The sequence below is a fragment of the Acinonyx jubatus genome, chromosome D1, assembly GCF_027475565.1.
Source record: "Acinonyx jubatus isolate Ajub_Pintada_27869175 chromosome D1, VMU_Ajub_asm_v1.0, whole genome shotgun sequence".
Classification (NCBI taxonomy): Eukaryota; Metazoa; Chordata; class Mammalia; order Carnivora; family Felidae; genus Acinonyx; species Acinonyx jubatus.
This window is the reverse complement of record NC_069390.1, coordinates 74,062,372-74,083,463: the sequence shown is the minus strand read 5'-3', so window position 1 is coordinate 74,083,463 and position 21,092 is coordinate 74,062,372. Positions and strand designations below refer to the sequence as shown.

At 37.5% G+C, this 21,092-nt stretch overlaps 1 protein-coding gene across 4 annotated transcripts in view; it reads right to left on the bottom strand.

Moving 5' to 3' along the window:
- Positions 1-1,762: 1,762 nt before the first annotated feature.
- The window catches only part of CD1H11orf54 (chromosome D1 C11orf54 homolog), a 21,853-nt gene continuing 2,523 nt past the window's right edge, over positions 1,763-21,092 (bottom strand). For 3 of the 4 annotated variants that reach the window (XM_027040024.2, XM_015082643.3, XM_015082642.3), the window contains exons 2-9: positions 18,534-18,680; positions 16,038-16,136; positions 12,364-12,437; positions 12,082-12,183; positions 10,949-11,125; positions 9,798-9,947; positions 3,936-4,052; positions 1,763-2,971 (exon numbers count right to left, since the gene is read on the bottom strand). In XM_027040024.2, the coding sequence (XP_026895825.2) occupies positions 2,798-2,971; positions 3,936-4,052; positions 9,798-9,947; positions 10,949-11,125; positions 12,082-12,183; positions 12,364-12,437; positions 16,038-16,136; positions 18,534-18,588 (948 nt within the window). In that variant the 5' untranslated portion in view covers positions 18,589-18,680 and the 3' untranslated portion in view covers positions 1,763-2,797. Of the gene's footprint in view, positions 2,972-3,935; positions 4,053-9,797; positions 9,948-10,948; positions 11,126-12,081; positions 12,184-12,363; positions 12,438-16,037; positions 16,137-18,533; positions 18,681-19,331; positions 19,986-21,092 lie in introns of those variants that run through there. The other variant, XM_015082640.3, reaches the window with a different exon arrangement.

The window sequence follows — 21,092 nt, the reverse complement described above, 5'->3', positions numbered from 1 at the left end:
TTGATAGCATTGTAATTGATATCTTTTTCAAATTTACATTTTTAACTATTTCTTATTGGTATGAAGAAATGTAACGCATTATTAAACATTGATTTTATATTTTGGAATCTTCTTGGATACAGTCTAGTAATTTCACTAGAAACTCTCTTGGGTTTTCTAAGAATCAATCATGCTTTCTGCCAAAAATGTTTGTCTTCCTTTTCAGTCATTATTCTTTCTTGTTTGCTTTTCCTGGCTAGAACCTCCAATAGTTGATAATATTGGACACACTTGTCACGTTTCGAATTTTAAAGTAAACATGGCATTAACATAAAACTTTCTGAATACATGTATAGCATTTACAAAACTACGTTTACATGCTTCTCAGAGCATGCACTAGATGTTTGCTGCCCAGTCAGGTGATTCTATTTTGTTCACAACAGCCTCTTACTGCTTTTTTTTTTTTTTTTTAAGTTTTTTTTTTTAATGTTTATTTATTTTTGAGAGAGACAGTGACAGATTGCGAGTGGGTTAGGGGCAGAGAGAGAGGGAGACGCAGAAGCAGAAGCAGAAGCAGGCTCCAGGTTCTGAGCTGTCAGCACACAGTCCGACACAGGGCTCAAACTCACGAGCTGTGAGATCATGACCTGAGCCGAAGTTGGATGCTCAACCGACTGAGCCACCCAGGCGCCCCAGCCTCTTACTGCTTCTCAAACATACCAAATCCCCTCATGTGTCTGGACCTTTGAATCTGCCAAGAAGGATGTTTCTCCAAATAACTTCATAGCTCACTTTCTCATTTCTTTCAGGTCTTTGCTCAAGTGTCTCTTTATCAGAGTCTTTTTCTGATCTCCCTATATAAAATGTGTAATAAGGAACCTAATTCCACTTTTTATGTTTGACTGCTGACAGCTGTTAAGCCTCACTCCCCTCTCTTCCCATTCTGCTCCATATTTGAGCAAGCCTGGCTGCTCCTTCTTTGACACTTGTGGGAAATTTAAACTGCATATGGAACCATCACCTTGGCCCTAACTGTTCATTACCACAGAAACCCCAAACCAGGCTCCTTTCTCTGTTCTCTCAGCCATTTTTGGACCTGCTTGGGAGCTGTCCTGCTTTCCCCAGAAAGCCTCATTATGCAAGTGGCAAATCCTTTCATACCCTGTTGGGGTGTATGTGACTTTATCAGTCTTGACACCCAAACCTAATTTGGGGTGATGAGTCCATCCTGTCTCATGTGGGATGGACTCAACAAAATAGCATCCTCCTTGGGGGTGCCTGTGTGGCTCTGTCGGTTAAGCGTCCAACTCTTGGTTTTGGCTCAGGTCATGATCTCACGGTTCGTGAGATTGAGTCCCACATTGGGCTCTGCAATGACAGCATGGCTCGGGATTCTTTCTCCTTTTCCCTCTGCCCCTCCCCTGCCCACGTTGTCTCTTTCTGTCTCTCAAAAATAAATTGACTTTTCAAAAAATAGCGTACTCTTTTACAATCTTTTTGCAATCCATCCTGTGTTTTATTTTTCTTCATAAGACTTAATACTACCTGTCATATAACACATTTGTTTACTGTTAGTCCCCCCCCCCCCCCATATAAACGATTGAATGATAGAGGCCCGCATCTGGTGAAGTGTCTGACATAATCTTCTATACACTCATTCATTCAACAAATATTTATTGAGTGCCTGCTTTGGCCAGGCACTATTAAAGGCATTAGTGCTACACTGGTAAACAAAGCTCTTTTTTTCCTGTCTGGAGGCAAGATATTAAAAAGAAACATCATATTGTGAATATAAACTTTTTATTTATTTTTTGCTTCAAACTAGTGCTTCTTGTAAAAATAACATTTACAAATTTCTACTCACAGGACAGGTTATAGGTAACATTCAAAGAAGACAATCAAAAAATATTTTTTGAAGATTTAGTATGTGTTTGCTATTAAAGAGCTCCTAAATCTGCACATGCTTAGCATTAGCAAGATTACGATTAGACAGTTGATTTCTGGCTAATGATTATTAAAGAAGAATACTGAGGATAATGTCAACAATTTCAATCAGTAAAAGAGTATAATTTTTTATTTCACAAAGGACAGTGTCATGTGTACCAACGGCCTCACTTATAATTTAAAGTATACCCACTTCAGTGTTGTATTTGGATGTTTCTTTTCCCTTTCCTTCTGGCAAATAGCCAACAAGATACAAACTGCTTCCACTGGCAACCCAAACAAAGGAGGCATCATGGCTAACCACCTAGTTGCCAATGTTTGTGAAAGTCAAATTGCGAACTCCTGAGTATGGTTCAACCCCACCAAAAGGGGGAAACTTGCTTCCTCTGCCCACCTTATTCCACGAAAATAAAAAAGTATACTCTGATTTCTGAAATGGATTTTTAAAATTTAATACTACAGATTCAATAACTATCAGCATTTGCAACACTGATTTTTCTAATACCCAGAAACATCCACTTAGGACTTGTGAGAGCATTTTGAAAAATTTAATAATGTTATACAAATGTAAGTTATTACCAGTAGATAGTAGGTATAATCACGTGATTCCTGATCATGTTATATTTAAGGTATAAACATAAGACTGATTTTGCTGTGAATAAAGAATAAAAAAATGAACCTTTTTCATTATGTATGTTTGTTCCCAATAATCTCTAAGATATATCAGATAATACAGAGTACAGAGGTCAACATACCTTTCAGTTAATGGCCAAAACAATGGGATTTAAGTCGTGAGATCATTTCTATTGGATTTTATATTAGTATCAATCAATGAGTTGATTACTTAACCTTAATTATTTCTTTTTCATTTGATTTAATCTCGCCCAATTGAATGGGTCTCTTTTGGTTGATCAATGCGATACAGAAACTCTGCAGGCAAGAAGTATCCAAGATATTCCACTGTGTCTGGGGTAGTGTCATAATGGTAGTGTCCACCTTCTCCATGATGACTGAAACAATGGGTGTGCTCCAATCGCAAATCAAACCCCTAGGACAACAGACAAGCTATCTGTCAGTATTTAAATTATCCTGGATAGGAATTGTTTAAGGGGGAGGGAGACCTTTTTATTTGTTATAATAGTTTTTATTTTATTTTTTAAGTAAGCAATATATATACTTAATTCAAAATTCAAAGAGTGAAAAAGGATATATTCCGTAAAGTGTGTCTTTCCATCTTCTGCCTTTACTACATCCTTCCTTCCTTTCCTTGCAGGCACCCGGTGTAAGGAGTTTCTTATATACCCTTCCAGAAATATTAACTTTTGTAATTTTTACTCAAATTTTCACTCTGTACATACTGTGATGAGTATTGCTTTTCTTCATTTAAAAATATAGCTTGAGATCTTAGTATATTAGATCATAAGAGCTTCTGCTTTCTTTTACACCTACATGGCATTCTATTGTACACACATACTGATTCCACCAATTCTCAACTAACATTTAGATTATGTCCAATTCTGCTATTATAGTAATGCTATTATGAATAACCTTTTAACTAATAATTTTAAATACTTACACATATATTTAAGGATACATTCCTAGACACGTAACCGCTGGATCAAAAGTCAGTATTGTGGTAGCTACCTTCTCTGAATTGGTCTCTCTCATATCTTTTTCTAGTGTCTAGTGTTAGAATATAAGGAATGGTATGATGAGCAACAAATAAGGTGATAGGAGACCCAAATCATGGTCTTGATTCTACTATTTAATAACATGACTTTGGGTATCATGTAAAATACCTGTGCCTTGGTTTGCTCGAAGGTAAAATCTGCCCTGCCTAACTAACTCATAGGGGCGTTAGCCACCTGCTCCCTCATCTTTCAAGATAATTCTGGAGACTATCCTAGTTCTTAAATGACAACTCAGAAAGTGCCTAATTTTAAAAGAATATCCTAAAACCTAAGCATAATCACTGTATTATACGGCAATATAAAAGACAAACATGAACTTACTGGGTCTCTGGAGACAAAAACTGGCAGACAAACCAAAGGAGCTTTCATCTCATAAAAGTGCAACCATTTATTCACCTCCTCATCAGAGTTCAAAGGGCAGGAAGAAAATTCTGTGGGCTACAATAAAAGATCATTCTAAATATATAGAATATTATTGAGAATTAAAATGTAAATTGTATCTAACTTCATTACATTAGAAACGTAAGCCTTCTTATACATTTGACTATTTTTAGAATCAAAACAAATAATATACCATAGTTTTCAAAAGGATCACCAATCAAGTGTATAAGCTAAAATGCATGAATGAATAAAGGAAAGAATGAGCCTACTACTATCTTTTTACTTTTCATAGCTTCTCAGTTTTCCTGGAAATATATCCTCGTCCTAATTTTAAATCTCATTACTGCTACCAGTACATCGAGGGGTGTGTGGGTGGGGAACAAGGCATTAGAAGTTGGTAGAAGCATCAAAACGAATAAAATAAACTTATTCAAGGAAGCAAAAACAAAACAAACAAAAACTTGTAGTACAAAGCACTGCTAAAAGAAATTTGGGAAGACTCCAAGGGGGCACCTGGGTGGCTCAACGGTTAAGCATCCGACTATGGCTCGTGATCTCAAGGTTCGTGAGTTTGAGCCCTGCGTTGGGCTCGGTGCTGACAGCTCAGAGCCTGGAGCCTGCTTCGGATTCTGTGTCTCCCTCTCTCTCTGTCCCTCCCCTGCTGGCACTCTGTCTCTCTCTCTCTCTCTCTCAAAAATAAAGCATTTAAAAAAATAAAAGAAATTTAAAGACTCCAATAAATGGAGAAATATCCTGTGTTCATGAATCGAACAATATTGTTAAGATGTTAATACCACCAAAAGCAATCTAAAGATTTAATGCCACCCCTATTAAAATCCCAATAAAGTTTTTTGCTGAAATAGAAGAATCCATCATAAAAGTCATGTGGAATCTCAAGGGACCCTGAAGAGCCAAACCAATCTTCGGGGAAAAGAGAAAAGTTGGAGGCCTAGCACTTCCTGATATCAAACTTACTACAAGTAATCAAAACGGTGTAACATTGGCATAAAGGCAGACATACAAATCAGTGGAATAGCACAGAGATCCCAGAAATAAACCCTTGCATATATGGTCAAATAATTTTCAATAAGGGTGTCAAAACCATTCAACCAGTCCAAAGAAAATGGACTATCTTTTCAAAAAATGGTGCTGGGAAAACTGGATATTCATGTGCAAAAGAGTGAAGTCGGTCCCTTAATACAAAAAAAGAACTCAAAATGGATCAAAGACCTAGCTGTAAGAGCTAAAATGTAAAACTTAGAAGAAAATTTAAGGGAAAAGTTTTAGAACGTGGGATTTTCACCATAATTTCTTGCATATGACATAAAAACTACAGGCAACAAAAGGAATAATAAACAAGTGGGACTATATCAAATTACAAACGTCTGCACTGTAAAGGAAACAAGCCACAAAATGAAAAGGCAATCTATGGAATGGGAAAAAATATTTATCCAATAAGGGGTTAATATCCGCAATATACAAGGAACTCCTACAACTCAATAGCAAAAAACAATCAACTTAAAAAATGGGCAAAGGAACTAAATTAGACATTTCTCCAAACAAGACATACAAATGGCCAGCAGGTATATGAAAAAGTGCTCAATATCATCAGGGAAGGGAAATGCAAGTCAAAACCATGAGATATGACCTCATTCCTGTGAGGATGGTTGCTATCAAAAAAGCAAGGGATAACAAGTGTTGACAAGGATGTGGAGAAAAAGGGACACTTGTATGCTGTTAGTAGGTATGTAAACCGGTGCAATCATTATGGAAAACAGTATGAAGGTTCCTCAAAAAATAGAACCATATGATCCAGTAATCCCACTTCTGGGTCTATCAATGGATGAATGGATAAAGAAACTGTTGTGTGTGTGTGTGTGTGTGTGTGTGTGTGTATATATGTATGTATATATATATATATGTATATATATGTATATATATATATATATATATATAAATGTGTGATTTGATTATATATATGTGTGTGTAAATATGTAAAATTATGACATATGTATACACACACATATACAAGGAATGTTATTCAGGCTTAGGAAGGAAGGAAATCCTGCAACATGGATGTAACAACATGGATGAACTTGGAGGACATTATGCTAAAATGAAATAGGCCACACACAAATATTGCATGGTATCACTTACTGGAATCTAAAGAGTCCAACTGGGAGAAACAGACACATAAAGTGGTGGTTGCCAGGAGCTGGGGAATGGGGAAAATGAGGTGAAGGTCAAAGGGTACAACATTTTTCAGTTACAAGATGGGTAAGTTTTAGAGATATAATGCACCTTATGGTTAACTACAGGCATACCTTGGAGATATTGTGGGTTTAGTTCCAGACCACTGCAATAAAATAGGGGCAAGTCAAATGAATTTTTTAGTTTCCCATTGCATGTAAGAGTGATGTTTGCATTATACTGTGGTCTATCAAGGGTGCATTATATCTTAAAAAATGTACATACCTAAATTTAAAAATACTTTATTGCCAAAAAGTCATCTATGGGAATTGTAATCAACTTCTTCCAAACTCCTATTTATGCTGACATTTTGACCTCTTCTCATGAATCACAAATGTTCTTAGTAGTATCTAGAATGGTGAATCCTTTCTAGGTTTTCAACTGACTTTGCCCTGAGCTGCCACATGTCTATGGAAGCTATAATCTTATGAAATGTATTGTTTTTAATTTTTTAATGTTTATTTATTTCTAAGAGAGAGACAGAGTGCCTGCAGGCGAGAGGCAGAGAGAGAGGAAGACACAGAACCCAAAGCAGACTCCAGGCTCCGAGCTGTCAGCACGGAGCGTGACATGGGGCTTGAACACACGAACCATGAGATCATGACCTGAGCCAAAGTCAGATGGTTAAGCGACTGAGCCACCCAGGCGCCCCTGAAATGTATTTCTCATATAATAAAACTTGAAAGCTGAAATTACTCCTTGATCCATGGGTTGCAGAATGGATGCAATGTTAGCAGGCATGAAAGCATGAATCTCATTGTGTATCTCCATCAGACCTCTTGGGTGACCAGGTGCATTGTCAATGAGCAGTAATATTTTGCAAGGAATATGTTTTTCTGAGCAGTTGGTGTCAAAAGCATGCTAAAAATATTCAGTAACCCATTTTGTAAATGGATGTGCTATCGTCTGGGCCCTGCTGTTCCACTGATAGAGCACAGGCAGAGTAGATTTAGCATAATTTGTAAGGACCCTAGGATTTTCAGGATGGTAAATGAGCACTGGCTTCAACCTAAAGCCACCAGCTGCATTAGGCCTTAACAGAAGAGTCAGCCTGTCCTTTGCAGCTTTGGAGCAAAGCATTGACTTCTCTATAGGTATGAAAGTCCTAGACGGTATCTTCTTCCAACAGAAGGCTGTTTTGTCTACCTTGAAAATCTGTTGTTTCGTGTAGCCACCTTCATTAATTACCTTAGCTAGATCTCTGGAGGATAACTTGCTGCAGCTTCTACATCAGCATTTGCTGCTTCACCTTGCATTGCTATGTTATGGAGATGGCTTCTTTTCTTAAACCTCATGAACCAACCTCTGCTAGTTTCGAACTTTTCTTCTGCAGCTCCCTCACCCGTTTCGGCCTTCATAGAATTGAAGAAGGGCTTTGCTCTGGATTAGGCTTTGGCTTAAGGGAATGTTAGGGCTTGTCTGATCTTCCATCCAGACCACTAAAACTTTCTCCATGTCAGCAACAAGGCTACTTTTGCTTTCTTACCATTTGTGGATTCACTGGAGTAACACTTCTAATTTTCCATCAAGGACTCTTCCTTTACGTTCACACCTTGGCTGTTTGGATGGGAGGTCCAGCTTTTGGTCTTCCTTGGCTTTTGACATGCCTGCCTTTGACAAGCTTAATCATGTCTAGCTTTTAATTTAAAGTGAGAGACGTGTGATTCTTCCTTTCACTTGAACACTGAGAGGCCACTGTAGGGTTAGTAACTGGCCTAAATTTAATATTGTTGTGTCTCAGGGAATAGGGAGGCCTGAGGAGAGGGAGAGACACAGGGCTGGTTGGTAGAAAAGTCAAAACAGACCAACATTTATTAAGGTGACCATCTTACATGGGCGCCGTTTGGAGCACCCCAAAGCAAGTACAATCATTACTTCAAAGATCACTGATGACAGACTGCCATAACAAATATAATAAGAACAATGAAAAAGTTTGCAATATTGTGAGAATTACCGAAATGCGACACAGGGAGGGGAAGTGAGCAAATGCTGTTGGAAATTTGGTGCCAAAAGACTTGCTTGATGCAGTGCTGCCACAAACTAATGTATGAAAAATGCAGTATTTGCGAATGCAATAATGTGAAACACAATAAAATGAGATATGCCCATAGTTAATAATAAAGTATTGTGTACTTGAGTTTTAAAAATGCCTGTAATTATTTGGTATTTGCAATTAGATTTATCTACAATTCTGTTTTTAACAATTTGGAAAATGAAGTAGTTTCGTAAATGTTGTGTCTTTCTTTGCAAAATCAGCTGACTTGCCATTTAAAATTATCAGGATAGGGGCGCCTGGGTGGCGCAGTTGGTTAAGCGTCCGACTTCAGCCAGGTCACGATCTCGCGGTCCGTGAGTTCAAGCCCCGCGTCAGGCTCTGGGCTGATGGCTCGGAGCCTGGAGCCTGTTTCCGATTCTGTGTCTCCCTCTCTCTCTGCCCCTCCCCCATTCATGCTCTCTCTCTGTCCCAAAATAAATTAAAAAAAACGTTGAAAAAAAATTTTTTTAAATTATCAGGATAAAAAACATTAAAGCCAAACATTTTTGATGAGTTTAGTGACAGAATGAAAAGGAAATTAAGTTGTAATTACTTTTACACTTGATTCATTCATTCACCCACAAAACATTATTTTAAAACCTTGGGGTGCCTGTGTGGCTCAGTTGGTTAAGCGTCTGACTTCAGCTCGGGTCATAATCTCATGGTTTGTGGGTTCGAGCCCCACATTGGGCCCTGTGCTGACAGCTCAGAGCCTGGGGCCTGCTTCAGATTCTGTGTCTCCCTCTCTCTCTGCCCCTCCCCCACTCATGCGCGTGTGCACGCGCGCGCTCTCTCTCTCTCAAGAATAAACATTAAAAAAAATAAAAATTAAAAAAAAAATGCCCTGGGTCTTGCTTCATACGTATTCCATCCTTATTGTCTTATAAACTTATATAATTAGCCCATAAGATTATAATTTTCATAATGACTCCTTTCCCCAAAACCACAACCATCTAGATAGCAAAGTCAACATATGCAGTTTGGGATTCTGGCAATAAAAATGATAATCCAAAAAAAATTCATAATCTATTTCTAAGGCTTATACTCATATCTATCTACATCTTAAAAACACAAAGTTCCAATATATTAACATAAAGAAAGGACTCTGGTTAGACAGTATCTTACAGTATGATTTACAGTATTGTTTGTCATTTAAGTTTTAAAGTAATACATGGGGCACCTGGGTGGCTCAGTCAGGTAAGCGTCCAACTGTTGATTTCCACTCAGGTCATAATTTCACGGTTTGCGAGATCGAGCCCTGTGTCGGGCTCTGCACTGAGCGTGCAGCTGGCTTGGGATTCTCAATTCTCCCTCTCTCTCTGCCCCTCCCCTGCTCTCTCTTTCTCTCAAAATAAAATAAACTTAAAGGATTAAATAAATAAGTAAAATTAATACAATCATAGTAAAAGCATTCAGGGTGTTTTAAGGGTAGAATTCTCAATGTATATTAAAAAATCTCAAGATCTTAAGTATGTGCACATACACACCCATATACACATGTACACAAAGACTCTTACCATTATGTGAGTCTTCGCTTTTCCCTTCTGAATTACGAAAGTACCTCCCATCCCTACAGGCTTATCTCCATAATGTTTTTCAAGAGTCTGTCTCATACAAGTCACAAAGTTAAGTTTTCCAGTTCTTCTTTTGGCTTTCACCTCAATGACCTAGAGAGGACATAAATATGCATTCCATTGCTCTAAGTTGCAAAATTTTATGTGAATAACTATCAAAATGAAACATATAATCTAATGCCATGAAGCAGTCACTTGTTTGCTTGGAGCACACACATAGGAGTTGAGTGAGATGTCTCAATCCTGTCTTGATCAACAATACATAGTGTGCGTGTGTGTGTGTGTGTGTGTGTGTGTGTATGTATGTGTGTGTATGATGAGTTATCATCTACTCTAATAAGTCTTATTCGTGTTTTCTTGGACAGAGAGAGTTATAGCGAAGTCTTCTACTGAGCTCTAGAGATTCTTATCATTTACATGTCAAGGCAGCAAAAGGTTGAGAATTCCTGGCTCAGAGGGGTTAACCTCTGGTAAGTCAGAAGGGAGGAGAAAGTGATTACATCTTTTCCTTTCCCTTAAAATTCTGGACTTGTGTTACCTCCACTTAATTAGGTCTTTTTACTTCACTATCTGGCTTCTCAAAGTAGCCAAAGTAGCTCCCTCTATTTAAAAATCTGAGAGTTCTCACAACTGCTAACATTGAAATGATCTTTTCGTGTTCTAACAGGAAGTAAATACGAGGTGAGGCATTAATTTTTTTTACCGCTTTCTTGATGTAATATTTTGCTGCCACAATTTCTGTCTAGCTCAACCAACGTCTGATCAATCAGCAATGAACAAATTACCTACATAGTAGCTGCAGGTAGGTAGTATCTGTCTATTTCAGCTGCGTGGTTCATCTATTTGACTCACTCCGCACATGAATAGCATTACCTTTTATTCCTCAGAAAACAAGGTATTGCTTACTAAGTATTCTTCACCTCAGTTTTAAATAAGACTTTCACCTTACTTGTAGTACTCTCTGAATCTGTAATAAAATTTGGCTCAGCTGGTTTTGACTTTTAAGAAAACCGTACTTGTGGCAGTTAAAGTTCAAATTTTTAGCTATCTGAGAACTTCTGGAGAATACTGTGTCTTTGTGAACAAAAAATCACCTTTCCAGGTTGGCCCTCACTGGCAAAAAGATTAGCCAGTAATGCACACCCAAAATCGTGATATTTCTCACTGTATTTCTCGAGCAGGCACCCTCCATCTGCAGAGTTAACGTGGGCAAAGTAACTTCCATTTACTGGAGATTTGTGTTCACTTTCTGTTTGAATAATTGGCATAAACTGAAAAGAAATGTAAATAAGAAAAGTAAATTAGTCAATCCTGGCATCAATATCCGAAGAGAATATCTTGAGGATCCTTGACTTGAGATATTTTACTTCAGGACCTATTAAGAAAACATGAAGTATGAAATATTTAATTTTAGATTCAAAATGTTGAAGATTTACAAACATCAAAAAGTTGAAAAAACATTTTATATAATGTCTAGTATTTCTTACAGTGTTTCAAAAACCTTGTAAACTGGGCTTTAAATTTTAGACTTTTTTTCTATCTTGAACACTAGGTAAATTATATTACTCTTTCTAAAAAAGAACCTTGTATGACTATCGAGTAATTGTCACATCTGAAGAGATGAGGGAATGGGCAGACTCAAGAGGTCTTTTACTTTTCTGGTCCAGAGATGGGAAGAGACCGTGGTGTTTTTATGTTGTAAATATACTAACACACACAGGAATCGATAGTATCTTTTGTAAATAATCATTATACCACTGGGGTAGGTCCTTGCTATTTAGTCTGAAAGAGGGAATTGATGAGATCATTAAATATTCCATTCATCTTATCATCAAAAGCTGCTTTCATATCAAAAGGAAAGATTTACAGTGAAGGCAGAAATTCTCTGATGGATAAAGGATTAAAATCTTGCACAATCCAGGAACCTCAGCAGACCACATTAGGATGTTAGACTCATCTAACACGGAGTGCATACCCTAGAAAATCTGAAATTAGGGGCTGGTGCTCCATTATAGTGGAGCATAGGCTATAGTCCAAATCGGTACCAAACAATATCAAATCTATAAAGAAAGAGGATACCAATTCATTCAGAAAGCAGACTTTCGGGTAGGGCAATAAAAGAAAAATAGGTAGACTAAACGTCAAATCAATAAAATAAAATAAGAAAATAATAAAACAATTAAAAAAAAATAATAAAATAAAGTAAAATAAGTATACGTATGCTGACCTCACAGTTGAACCCAACAGTCTGAAATGGGCCTGCTCCTGCTCCAAGAATAAAAGCTCCAGGAAGCTTAATGTCTTTTGCAATCTTATTTACATCATAAACCTATACAAGAAGAAAAAATATTATTTAAATCACAACTTATACAAATCTGTACTTTTTTTTCACTGAGTCCATTAATACTTCCATGCCACATTGGTCAATGGGTCTTCTAATAACAAAAAGAGGAATCAACTCAACTTCTAATAATCTTCATGTGAATGTGAAGAGTAAAAGTACACTTACTTTTTCTTTATTTGCAAGAGGCAATAAGTAAGGCACACCTCCTACTTCTGCAATTCTAGTTTTCCCACAGATGCCTAAAAAAAAAAGTAACTTTAAAAATAGGCAAACCTCGGGGCGCCTGGGTGGCTCAGTCGGTTAAGCGTCCGACTTCGGCTCAGGTCATGATCTCGCGGTCCGTGAGTTCGAGCCCCGCGTCGGGCTCTGTGCTGACAGCTCGGAGCCTGTTTCAGATTCTGTGTCTCCCTCTCTCTCTGACCCTCCCCCATTCATGCTCTGTCTCTCTCTGTCTCAAAAATAAATAAACGTTAAAAAAAAATAGGCAAACCTCTAACTTAAGTATAAAATGCCAAAAGGCACTAACTTATTTATTATTTAAAGGGTACCTAACTCTTCCATTCTTATAGTTTTACAAATAGTAGGGATTGAAAGACAGAAATAGCTATGATCCCTATCCTATTCTAACTACTTATATATCTAATACTGTCATTATCAGGCATAAAGGCAACGGAAAGTTGATAATAGAGCAAGGGCTAGCATTGAAGCCGAAGTTCAGATAGGATGAGAATTCTACAATTAGTCTGTAATGACCTATTCCTTTAAATATCTGTGCTTTGGGGGCACCTGGGTGGCTCAGTCGGTTAAGCATCTGACTTTGGCTCAGGTCATGATCTCACTGCTGGTGGGATCGAGCCCTGTGTTGGGCTCTGTGCTGACAGCTTGTGGCTCAGAGTCTGGAGCCTGCTTCGGATTCTGTCTCCCTCTCTCTGCCCTTCCCCCTCTTGTGCTCTGTCTCTGTCTCTCTCTCAAATATAAATAAACATTAAAAAAACTGAAAAAAAATCTGTGCTTTTGGTAGAGGAGTTGGTTAAAATTGTACTTTAGTATAACGTATTTTGCTCCAGTAGAATATTAGTTCTTTAAGAAACCCATATTGGGTGGGGCACCTGGGTGGCTCAGTCCCCTGCTCATGCTCTGTCTCTCTCTCTGGGTCAAAAATAAACAAACATTAAAAAAAAATTTTAAACAAATCCATATTGGGAGATCCTCTTGTCAAAGCTGTTTATTCCCAAGGTTGTTTATAGAAATGCAAGTAATTAGAGATAACTTCAGACGTTGGGAACTTTCTACTCACACTTTTTTTTTTTTTTAACTGACACTTTTATTTTGTTTTAAAAATTTTTTTTTAACATTTATTTATTTTTGAGACAGAGAGAGACAGAGCATGAATGGGGAGGGGCAGAGAGAGAGGGAGACACAGAATCTGAAACAGGCCCCGGACTCTGAGCTGTCAGCACAGAGCCCGACGCGGGGCTCGAACTCACAAACTGTGAGATCATGACCCGAGCTGAAGTCGGACGCTCAACTGACTGAGCCACCCAGGCGCCCCATACTGACACTTTTAATTAACATCACAGGTGCAGCTAGACACAACTTGGGAAAGGCACCTTCTTTTTTTTTAATGTAAAGTAGAAAATAATTACTTTTTGTTTGAAAAAAAGCAGTCTTGTCAGTTTTATACTAACAATATCCCAAAATAAAGTATACACATACGTCGCTATTTCTTTAGCTATGCAGAAGGAAGACGTACAGGATTTTTATACACCCCATTTATAGTTAGGGATTTTAGAAATTTCTTCCATGGGATCAGCAGAAATTACTCATGGATCAGAGTCTTTCTCATAAGTGATAGTAATACTGAAATTTAAAGAAACCATTAGAGGACTATTTTAGTAGTCCTGGGAAAAGACAAGTAATGTGCTAAAAATGGGGACTGTAGAGATGGAGAAGAGTAGATTAAGAAAGAGGACAAGAGAGAATAGACAACTATGGTGAAGGATTGAGCTAAATTTTAGACATGCTGACCTCAAGTTGTCCTTAGCATATATAGGTGGAGATGTCCTGTGGACAGCTGGAATTACTCATCTATAGCCAAGAAAAAGACAGACCTACCTAGGTGAGATGTGCAGATTTCAAGTTCTTGTATCCACACAGTAATTTAAAATCACAGGAGTAAATGGAAAAATGCAGAGAGACTGTACAGAATAAGAAGAGGTTGAGGAAAGAATTCCAGAAAATGTCAGGATTTAAGAGCCTGCCAGAAAGAGAAAGGAGCTAGGAAAAATGAGGAAGAAAGAACATCATGGAAGTCGGAAAGGTACCAAGGAAGAGAAGGCAAAAGAATCAAGGAAAAAGGAGAGAGAACTAAGGGGAGACAGAATGTCAGGCAGCCATGGCCAAATACTATGAAATATGTGAGAAACCAAATAATACTAGTAAACATATCAAAGTCATTGGTGACTTCAGTCAGACCAGGTAGAAAGTACCTAACACTTGTAAAAGATAAGATACATATAAACGTACATATCTAGCTTCCTTAGTGTTGCAATTTAAAGGCTTACAAGTTATCATCTAGAAACCTCTTTGGATGACAGAATTAAGATGAATCATTTTTCCTTTTCCTTGTACTCTTCTGTGTTTCTGATTTTTTAATTTTACTTCCATTGCCTACTTATTTAGTGGGGAGAATATATTACCTCTGGTACACAAAACTTCCAGAATTTACAAGTATACTTAATGCTTGTTTGTTTGTTTATTTATTTATTTTGAGACACAGAGAGAGACTGCATGAGTGGGAGAGGGCAGAGAGAGGGGGGGGGGACTCAGAATATGAAATATGAAGCAGGTTCCAGGCTCTGAGCTGTCAGCACAGAGCCCGACGTGGGGCTCGAACTCACGAGCTGTGAGATCATGTAGAATTTACAAGAATACTTAAAATCAGAGACTGTTTAAGCTGGAAAGACCCAGAAAGAAAATGAAAGCCAAATCTCTCCATTTTAATGTATCTGAAGCCCAAATATATTATTTGGCTTCCTTAGGGTAATGACATCTGTCCGTGGCAGAGAAAGAAGCAGAGTCTAGAACTTCTGTGTAAAATTACTTTTTAACAAAAAATTATAATTATGTCAGTAACATAATCAAAGAGGAAGTGTGAGTGTTTATCTCCAAATTCCTCATCACAATAGGATATAATGGGAGAAGGTCAGACTTTCAGAACAGATAGACTTGGATTTGAATCCTGATTATGATTACTGTTGATCTTGCCTAGCCTCTCTGAGCTTCAGTCTTCTCATCCCTAGACTGGGGCGAGCACTTACTTTGCAGGGTTATTGTCAAAATTAAGTCACCAAATATAGGTGTTTATCTATCATACAAATTATATTTACCCAACCAATATTTTTTCCCTTCCTTCTTACTTTAAACATCGGCTGGATGATCACTTGGCAAATAAGAATTTAACAGACGACTCAAATACAAGGCTTTCAAGATTCCTTCTGGTCTTGAATAAATAAATATAAACAGCGAAATTTACATTTCCTTAACAGTCGCTCCAACAGTTAAAAAACAAAACTCTCATGTGATATCAAGGATTCTAGCCTACTAAATATTGATGATAGAACCTGTGAAAATAACATAAGTGCATAAAACAGCATTTTCCCACAAAGGAATAAAACGAAATTTGCTCCATTTAAGAAAACTGCACAGAAATTCAGCACAATTTAGTCTAAAATTTGGGACAATATCCTTTATTTGTAGGTAATTTAAGACAATCCTTCATAATAATTTTAGTTTCAGAAGATGGGGGCTGAAAAAAGTGAATTGCAAAAACTGTTTACCTTTTACAGGAAAAGTAAATGGCTCCTTAGTCAAATCAGGGCAATCGACCACAGACACCTGGACATCAGCAAAGTTATCTTTGAGGCCCTTCTGCAGAACTGACAGAAAAGGAAAAGGGTTAACATCAGGTAAAAATTTGCCACCAGATATCAAATCTTCCCTCAACATTTTGGGTATCACGCTCTCAGTCTAAATTTATATAATTAAAAGGCGGGGGAGGGAGAGGGCAAGGGCAGGGGCCTGGTTCAGTTGGTAGAGCAAGGGACTCTTCATCTTGGGGTCATGAGTTCAAGCCCCATGTTGGGCAGGGCTTACATTAATTAAAAAAAAAGAGAGAGAGAGAGAGGGAGGAGTGCTTGGGTGGCTCAGTTGGCTAAGCGTCCGACTTGGGCTCAAGTTGTGATTTCACGGTTCTTGGGTTTGAGCCCCGCATTGGGCTCTGTGCTGACAGCTCGGAGCCTGGAGCCTGCTTCGGATTCTGTGTCTCCCTCTCTCTTTGCCCTTCCCCCACTTGCATTTTTTCTCTCTCTCTCAAAAATAAATAAGCATTAAAAAAAAGAGGGAAATGGTCTTACTAATGAATATAACTAGCCATTAGACACACAATCACAAGGTCTTATTAATATAATTAGACACCAACACACAATTAATCACAAGACAGAATTAAACACAAATAATCCCCATCAAAATCACTACAGATCTGTAGAGATTTAAACACTGCACTAAGGTGAGGACTACTTTTGTTTTGCAGACAGAATTCCAAAGACGTATTGAAATGTCTATATTTAAATTGTTAGACAGTAAGCAATTACATGTGACAACTTCATGGACACTTGAAGAGAAAACGTTGAGCAAAAGGAGTAAGACACAAAAGACTTTATAGGACTTCACTTACACATACTTCAAAATCGGGCAACTCATCTAAGGTGACAGAAGTCAGAACGGTGGTTACCTCTTTGGGTAGAGATAGTGACTGGCTAAATACCTGAAGGAGTCTTCTGGAATGCCGAAGTATTTTATATCTCAGTCTGGGTGGTAGTGACATGAGTGTAAGCATGCTAAAATAAAATTCATCAAGATGTACACTTAAGATTAGTGCACTTTACTGCAGACATGTTGTAACTCAATACAAAAAGGGAAAAAAGAAACCTATTTCAAACTTATAATGCTAGGAGCAATGTACTTCTAAGGATGGAAAGTTTCCCTAAAAACTTCTCTGATAGTAGTGTCAGTCATTAGTTTAAGTTTTGTAGAATCAACCTCTCCAAAACATGAAGTCATCCTAAATCTAGCCACATAGACATTCCATACCAGATCTTTTATCCATATGAAAACAGAAACCAAATTGCCTGGAAAATTCCCCTAGCTAAACTAATGACAGCAGACTTATCAATATGGAAATTATAATATTTCAGCATGTGGAAATACCGTTAAATCTATTTTTTACCGATTTCAAAGAGACCAAATTCTTGCTGTAGGACTTTATGTAAAATTGAAAATCAATTGCAAGCCAAAAAACTTAGATTCCAATCTATTTTGTACTGAAAATATCCTGTACATATAGAAAGAACATATAGAAACACAGACACACAAGCGAAGATAGATGTAGAAAGGCCCTCAAAGAAAAGATTCCTAGCTGTCCTCTCATAACAGGGAAGACAGAAAGACTGACAGAAAGAAAATACAGGCAAAGAATACTAGTCATACAGATGATTTGTTAGCCGCCATCCCACTGAGGAAAAACTAGGAAGGTCAGAAGAAGAGAGTCATAACCAAGCAAAACCTGAGTACGCTTTTTGACTTCAACCTTAATCAGGAAGACAGATGAACTGTCAGGATGGGTGCACTTTGAAAAGTAAGGGTAGGTTTTATACTCGCCGTCAGAATACAAGCTAGAGGCCATCAATCAAATGTTAGCTTTCTGACAGGCTATACAATTTTGGCTTAGTACTATTCCTGGCTTCATTTCATATTCTTATTTTTACTTTCTTTTTCTTATCTGTCACCCCACCTAATTCATCTTGCGAAGCTGCCTTAAATTCCTATTTGAACAAGGGGAAATGCAGAAAAATATATACAGAAATCTAAGCGAGTTCATTGGCAGTCTATCATATCAGCAGAAGGGGAAAAAGTAGTAATGTTAGGAACATGGTTAATATACCACAGATTTTATACTTAAAGAATATTGTAACTGGTAAAAAGCTAAAACGATGTGACTTTTCGGGCATCACACATACTTAAGTATTGGATTACTATATTCATTTTCACTCTGTAAAGTTGGTATCTTAACAAGAATCTTCAAGTGGTGAGTTTACTTTTTTTGGAGGGGCATAATTTCGGACTTTCTCAATAAAAATAGTACAGAAGAGACACCGAAAAGGAAAATGAGCTCTGCACTGAAAATACTATCACATAAATTATGTCTTACAATATTTTTATTTTTAATTGTTTTCCTTAGAATAATTTAAAAACCCTTCAGTTACTATTGTATTTACCTCCAACAAGCTCCTCAAGACTTGGCACGTGAAAAGAATACTCAGCGCAAGCCATTTCTTCTTGAGGTGCAAGGATGTACACGTAAAGCTATGGGAGGTTAATGGTCACAAGAGTTCCCCGTAAACGAAGCATGAACAGCTGTTGTTCTGGAAAGAAACACTAAGAGTTCAGTTATATAAAAAGGGCAGAAGGGCATTTGGGTTTCTATCCTCATAGAAAGGCAATCACAGCTTCTGGTATTTAATATTCCAAGCGAGAAATGCACAAGTAACCTTTTTTTAATACTGATTCTTTAAACAGTCAACACTTAAAATAGACAAGAGGAAATGCCAAACCAAGAAGGCACATGATTCTTTAGTCATATATGTGAATTAAACACGTAGTTTTCTAATGGTTGATCTAAGGAATATAGGTCCTGAGGCAAAAAGTAGTTTTTAAGGTTTATAGATAACTGTTTAAACGGTTAGAGATAACAGTATAAGATGCTCAAGGAATTAATTCTCTCATAGATAATTTGGGTCTTCTATATTTGACATATAGGCTAAAAATTAAGCAAGTTTCTTAGACTACCACTTTTGCAAAAGAAATTTTAAATTACTAAGAAAAGTGCAAAATTCTGCAAACGAGTAGCTACTGAAACTCAAAGTATTACTTTTACTTACAAATAAACATACTTTCTTGGTAAGCAGCTTTAACGTTCAATTATTCTAACCTGATTATAGTTTGATGTTTTAAAAATATATGCTAAGTATATTTTATAATAGGGAAACATATATACACAGAGATTCGTATCTTACCTTAAGAGTTCAGGTGAGGTGATGAAGCATGCAAGCAGAGGGAGGTAAATAAAATGAAGGGAAAAAAAAACCCCTAAAACCCAAGCAAAAATAATGTAAGGTGGGCAGGGGATCCCGCTCTAGGCTAACTGCAACAAAGAATGCTGGTAACATTCTTAAGGGTGTTTCTAAGAGCACTATTCAGATTCTCATTAAAATTGTTAATGGAACATCTCATTAATTATTAACCTGAACAGTCTTGATACAGGCTTGCTTAGTAAGTGGAAGGTGGTCTTTCAACATCACTTGAAAAATTCTCCCTCCCCCCCATTTTTTTTTTTTTTTTTTTTAATTTTCCAAAGTTTCGCAGGTTTCTTAGAAACTGGGCTTCTGGTTTTGGTGGTGATTTCAAACAACATATCCGCAACAAACATGCTAGCGCATACATGTAGGACTTAACGTTCACATAAGTACCTCATCAAATACCAACTTTTATTACCCTTTAATTATATGCATAATCTAGTCTCCCAAATAAAATATAAACTGTTGATAATGGGCCCTGAGTCCTATATAATCATATTTCAATGATCTCAAGCATGTTTTTCAGTTGAACAATTTATAATTGTTCAAGAATGAGACATTTTAACTTTTTCTCTGGAAATTAATTTCAGATGGACAGAAAACACAGATATTCCTGTATACCTTCACCTAGATTTTCCAAATTTTAACATCTTACGTTTTTTCAGAAAGCAGCAAGTAATAATCAAGAACATGTCAAAATCTGCTCAATACTATATTTATAATGAGGAAAATAAAAGCACTCTAGATATTTTTATTTATAGTAGGAATAATAAAGACAAGCTTAAATTCAAATATAATCCTAATTTTATACTTTGTGCTACCTTGAAAAGGTCAGGGTTTTTTTTTTGTTGTCGTTCTTTTTTGTTTGTTTGTTCGTTTGTTTTTCTTTCCTCACCAAAACAGAAACAAAGTCCAAACCCAGGAGGCTACAGCTGAATAACTGGTTTGGAAATGTAGAACTTCAGGTTAGCCAACAGCCCAGAAGGCAGCGGTAGCGTGTGTGTAAGTGTTTATGTGGGAGGTAGGGCTGGAGGTTGGAGTTGGGAGTGATGAGAGAAAGTGGTTAGAAGAGGGTTTTTTCTTAATGTTTACTTTTGAGAAAGAGACAGAGTGTGAGCAGGGGAGGGGCAGAGAGAGAGGGGGACAGAATCTGAAGCAGGCTCCAGGCTCTGAACTGTCAGCACAGAGCCTGACGTGGGGCTTGAGCTCACCAACTGAGAGATCATGACCTGAGCAGAAGTCAGAAGCGTAACTGACTGAGCCACCCAGGAACCCCAGAAAAGTTTTAATACAGGGGCACCCGGGGGGCTCATTTCGCTAAGCGTTCGACTTTGGCTCAGGTAATGATCTCATGGTTTGCGAGTTCGAGCTCTGCTTTCCACACAGAGCCCACTTCAGATCCTCTGTTTCTCTCTCAAAAATAAACAAACATTAAAAAAAAAAAAAAGGTTCTAATACAAACTCCAGAGTGGCTCTAGGAGGACAGCTTCGGGAGCACAGGATATTTACCCTCCAGATTCCATGGCTGGGAGTCAGTGGCCCAGCAGTAGGGCCTAGAGATGGAAAAAATATAAATAGAAGGCAGTTGGATAAGTGGAACTGCAGAAACAATGCCTAACAGGGTAGAACAACTGTAGCAACCAAGCTGATAACTTTTTATTGAGTGCATGCTATATTAACAGGTACGTACGATATGCCACT